Here is a 6558-nt window from a genome sequence, read left to right on the forward strand (position 1 = left end):
GATATGACGGCTGATAGAGATGTATGGAAGAGCAGCACATACTGTGCCGACCCTCCATAAGGGATAAGGGCAAGTGGATGATGATGATGTAAATTTTCTGAGGGCTCGACAATTCTTCCTACGAGCACAAGCGAAAATAAATACTATTAAAAAATTTTCTTGTTCCATTGCAAAAATTTTTTTTATAAAATTCAGTTCTTGCAACATCCTGTATGCTATTAAAGTTATAGGCATACCATTTACGTAATATCGAATCCCCGAGGACTATAAAACAATCGTTTGATAGATAATAAAGAATATATTATTAATAACCATTAGGGAATTTGATAGTTCTACTGGTAATATGTGATAAGAATAATAAACAGTTTTACAGTTACATTATATTTTTAGATTTGTAAATATTTTTAAACTTAGTATGCAACCAATTCTAAAAACGCATATTGCAACGTCTAACGTGGCATCACGTAATATAGTCGTGTTTTTCAGTCACTAAGGATGAGCATAATTAATTTCAAACGCACTATAAAGCAAATTCCTGGCTTGCAAGTGAGCGTTTTTCATCTATAGCTAGAAGTTTGTAGTTCTACATAATAAAAACTACAATTAGGGTAAATCTATAATTATAATTTTTGGATAAATCGATTATTTCAATACAGCAATTGATCATGATGCAAACGTTTGATGACATGATCCAAACATAGTTAGTGCAAAGACACTGTGGATAGTCACACTATTTTTATATCGCAATATAAAACTGTGACTCACATTAGCGATGGTATAAGAGAGATGCAGATGTGAAGGCGAGGTTCGGAGCACGGGGACGCCGGCGCGCGCGGCGGCAGTGACAACGGCGGCCGCGGCGCCGCCTCCACCGCAAACCAGCAGCGCGGCCACGCGTCTCCCCGCCAACGCCGCGCACGTCGACTCCAACACTCGCGTACTGAACCTTAATACATAGGAAAAGCTATGGTTAGAAAAAAACAAAAGCTTGTATGCTAACCATTAATTATCAGCATATTGTTGTTTAACTGGCGTAGTTGAAAATGTCTTGCGGAACCGAACTTATTCACGTTGCTATAAACAGTTTTGCTGGATAGATAAATAACAAAACACGCGATTCGTTAAGGTTATTTAAAGAAAAAATCACGAAACTGACAATGAAAAGATCGATGAATGAATTGAACCTTACAATATATATCCATAGTTGTCTGTTTTAGGGACCAAAACAATTAATCAAGCAACCTTTCTGTTGCCACGTCCTTTCCGGAAAAGATCGAAGTAAAGGTTTAAGGGATGCCAATTACCTTGCCAAGGGCTATTATTGTTTCGGAAAATTGTACTTGAGGTAAGGGTTTTTTTGCTGATCTTTTAATGTTTAATGATCAGTGGTTTTTTGTTTATTAAAATTGGCTTAAAGCGTTTGCTCTTTTTATAACGTTTTTTTATTATATATGTCAATTACGAAAATGATTTCAAATTGTACTTTTACGAGAATCTAACACTAACTTTTAGTAAAATAGCAGTTTGTAGTTTAAATTATGTGGCAGTTGTCTAATTAAACAATGTCTCTTAGCGTTATTTTTCTATCATATAAAACGTTGACAAAAGCGGTTGAACATGTACATTAGTTACACAAACGACTATTTACATGTCACAAACAACTACAAAGTTATGGAGGCACTTTTAGTGGAAACGTAAGCACAAAGCAATATTAAATTATGCAATTCGACTTAACAAACAGTAGATCTATTTACTTTATAACTCTGTCCATTGTTACAGAAATTATTCCCGTTTAAAATAAAACAGAAGCTCCGCTTTCTTCGTTATGCAAAAGTGCTTTGAACGTTTAAATTTAAGTCGCTTGAGTTTTTTTTTGCTCGCTGTAGGAAGTGTTTTGAATCTATTACGTTTATTTACAAATCTTCATACATATAAGTCAGATCTAATGGTATCCATCCTTACATTTTAATAACAACCGCAATAATATATCATTTCAAAGATCATTTACAAGATTCATATTTCATCGTATTGATTAATGATATACAGGACGATTCTAAGTAAACGTCTCAAGTCACGAGTTATATGCGCAGCGTAGAGAAGTATCTACGCTTTATAAGTATAAACAACATATACTTTTATAATATTTAAATCATTGATAATGTTAATTTTACTAATATTATGAATGCAAAATTTTAGATGAATGTATATTTGTTAGAGTTTCTTACTGTTGAATGCATCTCAATGAAATTTGGCACAGATGTAAGGATAGTCTGGAGAAACTACTAAGATAGGCTACTTACTATTGTTTTTTGTTTTTTTTTTTATTTATTTCCACGGGTAAAAATCCGCGGGTGAAAGCTAGTTAAATAAAAGACTTTCTTAATATACAAAGGACAAGAATACCATACAAATAACATATTATGTATGTTTTACTATCAAGCTAGAAAATCATTTTTCAAACAAACTAGTTATGTTTAAAACTGTAGCGGAAGAAATCTTTTAATATTTCAACGAATCACAAGGATTTGATCATTGTTTATGGTACTCAGACTCAATCTTTATAAAGAGCAATTTAGCATGAGGATTCTCAGGAGAAAACCGCCTTGATGCGCTTCTCTCGCCACAAAGCATTCTACAGTGCGGGTACTTAAGACGACTGAACTATTCGCTATTACGTATTACAAATTTGTCTAAGAAACGATTTATTTCTTTTATAATTATAAACTTTCGTGGTTATTACAAATATAATGTTCGTAAGTTACGTTTAATCAATCTTCTTACACTAGTTAGTTACAGTAGTCATTATTAATTCATTTCTCTACCTTAAGTTCAGCTGTAAATCGATATGTAAACTAATCAGTAATAAAGAAGTTAGCATTATTTATCTGAAATCTAATCTAATTAATTTTGTACAAAAGAAACATCCTGTGTATCAACAATATTCATATTCGCAACTATCATATACTGTACTATTGTTAACGATAAACGCAACCACAATAGGAATACTCCAGTCTGCACCAGTTCGCGCACTACACCACAAGTCAATACAATTTATTTTAAAACAGAACAGGAGGATTTCAAACAATGTGTTCACGAATATATCCTAAAGTATGGAGCGAATTTGAAAGACAGGCAGACGACGGGCGTATATTGAATTTTTCAATAGAAGATGTACCAGAAGACACATGGAGTTCTGCCGTGGAGTTTATGCTGGGAAGTTATATTAAGGAGGACGTTTGGTGGAAGACAGCGGGTGAGTAAAAATGTACATTTTATAACATTACTAATAAATAAAAGCTTAGTTGCGGATAAGATGTAACTAAGGTTTCTTAGAAAATAATTTTGTAGGCCGGAGTCTTCTATTTTTTCGAAACTAGCTCCTGTTGAAAAAGAAGGTTTTTATTACATAATAGTTGTAATTAAAAATAAGAAAATAGAAACCATTTTAAATAAAATCAAAATATATTTTCTGATAAAATACATAGATCACATTTAACAAGTTACTTTACTAGGTTTGTATCTGATAGATCATAAAAAGCTCTTTTTTCCTCCGAAATAATTGGGCTACGGTTGCTCCGCAAAATATGGCTAATGACTTGGTATTTTTCGTGAGAAATCGTCCGGCTGTGTTTGAAGGGATTTTATTAATAGGATGAAAAAATGTTATGTAATTTCACAATTCGGTTGTTTATGTTCGTATCTATATTGTTGTCGGTTTACAAAGCAGGTATTATAACAAAATATATGTATCTGTTTTCTTTAATCCGCTGTAGCTATGTTAAATCAAAAAAAGGCTAAGTCATTTAATTCCAATTTCAATTTTGCCTTGCTCTTTATTTATTTTCAATTCGTTATTGTTTTCGAATCTTGTTCGAATTTTAAAAATCAAACACTTAATTAAAAGAAGTTTACTAATTTAAAAAGTTGAATAATTGACAGGCACGGCGGAAGACCCGGAGGCGATACAAGAATACCGGGTGCTCCTGACGTCGATCATTGAGCAGAAAATGAGTTTAGCTTGCTTTCTCACGGCACCAGAGGGAGCGGGGCGCACTCTCGTCGGGGTGAACATGTGTATGCCGCAGGAGAAAGATCGCTTCGTTGAACACGTTCCGGTAAGAAGTTAGAAATTAATACGCTCTCATTATCTTAGTAAAAGGTGTAACTGTACAGTGAATACTAAATAAACCAGAATATTGTAAATTATATTATGAGGCATTAAAACAATGAAATTTGTACTCAACTGATGTTCAGGGATTACACTGAAATTATATTTCAGCGAAATCCGTTACTTTAAACAATGTACTCGTGAAAATGTAATTTTGATTTAATAAATAAATAACAATGTACTTCATTCCAAAAACTACATATTAATTATACATTTAATTTCATTTATCATTATTTTTAATCCCAAATACACGAAACTTCGTATGTATTTTACGACATAAAACATGAAATGAAGACATTTTAAAATAAAACTTTGTTCGCAGCCGAAATCCAAAGCTGGCATTATGTCACTCCGAATGTTCTCCGAAGCGACAAAGTTTACTGTCATATACGACAAGTATGACGTAAACGCTTACCTTATGGGAGCTGGTCTTTCAGTTACACCGGAATATAGAGGTCTGGGTATCGCCGTTGAATTACTAAAAGCCAGGTATAACAAACATTTTAACAATACTAACTGGCGCCCACGACACCGTCCGCTCAGAATTAAAGATAAATGGTTATGTAGCCTATGTTTTCGTCCAGGCTATGATGGAGAGATGTAGACTTAGTGTCATGGAGAATCGTCCAGCCTATACAAAGATACCATACATACTTATTTATGGTCACCCTATGCGCCTGACTCCAAATTATTAGCAACATTTGAGTTACAATAAATGTCGGTTGACGCCGAATTTTCCCATTATTTCTATGTCGTTGTTACTGAATTTGGTACGACTTTAATTCGGTTTATAATATACATAATATAAGTATGTTTTATTATGCACTGATTTAATATCGTGTTCAATCTGCATAACATTATATTAACGAGATGAAATTCCGATCTGTAATTTAGGTGCATTCAAATATTATTACTGTTTCAACCAAATGGCTAAGAACATAATAAATTAAGACTCTTTTATTTTGCTCTTAATTTTATATACAAATCAAGGATAAATGCTAAATTCTAAAGCCGAAAATACCATTTGTATATGTTAGGATTCCAACCAAGGACTTGTAGATTACAAGTTGATTTCTGCACCCCTGAGCCATCCATCCTATTTTACTATATTTAATTTCTTCTTTACCTTTCAGGAAAGCTCTAGCCAAGGAGCTCGGTTTCAATGTAACCGGAGGTATATTTACTAGTGATTCTGCTCAAAAATCCGCTGAAAAAGCCGATATGGAATGCCTTTTCAAGATTTCCTACAAACAATTCGGTGAGAAATGCGACATTGAATTCGACTCCGATACTGAAGATCTGAAAATATTTGGGGCAAAAGTTGAATAATGCAGTACCCCGGAAATACACTTGATCACTATATACTTTATATAATCTAAATAAGAATAATAGAAATATATAACGGAAATAATACGATAAACATGTTACAATTAGGTACTAATCATTCTATATACAATATTTTATTTACCCGTCTGTACCTAAATAAATATTTGAAGTAATAACGCTTTTATTCGATACCAAATTATTCATTAAATTCCAGCTATTTAAAAAAAACTTTTATTAATTTATGGGTTGACGTATTTACCTAATGCATACATTTATGTTAGAAGAAAATGCCTGCGTTTTATTGCCTTTCGGGAATTCAGCTTTCTGAATTTCGAGGAAGCGGCCAAAACGAGAGACAATTTGCGCTTCATAACTACATGAATTATTTACATTTTAGACGTTAATAACGCTAATACGTTAACTTTTTGCTCATGTAATCAGTTAAAAGCGTTAATTTTATAACTTGAGGTACTTATCATGTTTGAAGTTATAAAACAACAAAACAACCGATTAATTCCCAATTCGTTACGTCAGAGTCGCAAGCCGGCTTAATAAAATTGCTTTTTTCAAAGAGCCTATAAGCCTGTCTATAGTAAAATTTAAAGCTAGGAAAAGTTCAACCTTGAAACATTAACATAGTAAAAAATTGCTTGGTTTTGAACCATAAAATATTGATAGAACAAAGGTATGGTTTTAACTGAACAGTGAAAATGCGTTTATAAAAAAAAATCTTTTATGATAATTACATTAAAATTCACTACTATCAACAACCGAACAAATTAAAAAATTCATTTACTTAACAGTTAGTGGTAATTTTAATTAAGTAGTACAAATACCAGCCACATTTAACGCTATCTAAATAAAACTGCCACGCAAACTGTTTCCGATTGTACCTTTATTTTACTTTACGCTAACTTTATGCCTTTGGAATTGGATCATGGCAATATTCCAATGGACTTATCGACCCAAGAAGCTTAAGCAAACGAAGATTCACTGTTGGGAATGCTGATACGACTATTCTGGCATCTACATTTGACTTAGAGATTAAAAAATGTTTACGACTA

At 32.8% G+C, this 6558-nt stretch overlaps 2 protein-coding genes across 2 annotated transcripts in view; one reads left to right on the forward strand and one right to left on the reverse strand.

Moving 5' to 3' along the window:
* Positions 1-1771, reverse strand: part of LOC106105308 — a 16903-nt gene extending 15132 nt beyond the window's left edge. Inside the window, exons 1-2 of the mRNA XM_013285598.1 lie at positions 1755-1771; positions 766-946 (exon numbers count right to left, since the gene is read on the reverse strand). Coding sequence (XP_013141052.1) covers positions 766-946; positions 1755-1771 — 198 coding nt within the window. The remainder of the gene's footprint in view (positions 1-765; positions 947-1754) is intronic.
* A 1255-nt stretch (positions 1772-3026) lies between these two features.
* Positions 3027-5633, forward strand: LOC106105422. Its single transcript, XM_013285715.1, has 4 exons — positions 3027-3253; positions 3940-4115; positions 4491-4657; positions 5302-5633. The coding sequence occupies exons 1-4, from the start codon at positions 3085-3087 to the stop codon at positions 5495-5497; spliced, it is 708 nt and encodes a 235-aa protein (XP_013141169.1). The 5' UTR covers positions 3027-3084; the 3' UTR covers positions 5498-5633.
* The last annotated feature ends 925 nt before the right edge of the window (positions 5634-6558 follow it).

This window comes from Papilio polytes, unplaced genomic scaffold, assembly GCF_000836215.1.
Source record: "Papilio polytes unplaced genomic scaffold, Ppol_1.0 DF822845.1, whole genome shotgun sequence".
NCBI lineage: Eukaryota > Metazoa > Arthropoda > Insecta > Lepidoptera > Papilionidae > Papilio > Papilio polytes.

Coding starts and splice junctions, on each gene's coding strand:
- LOC106105422 (XM_013285715.1), top strand. CDS start 3,085: ATGTGTTCACGAATATATCCTAAAGTATGGAGCGAATTTGAAAGACAG. Junction 3,254..3,939: donor CGTTTGGTGGAAGACAGCGG/GTGAGTAAAAAT, acceptor AATAATTGACAG/GCACGGCGGAAGACCCGGAG. Junction 4,658..5,301: donor GTTGAATTACTAAAAGCCAG/GTATAACAAACA, acceptor TTTACCTTTCAG/GAAAGCTCTAGCCAAGGAGC.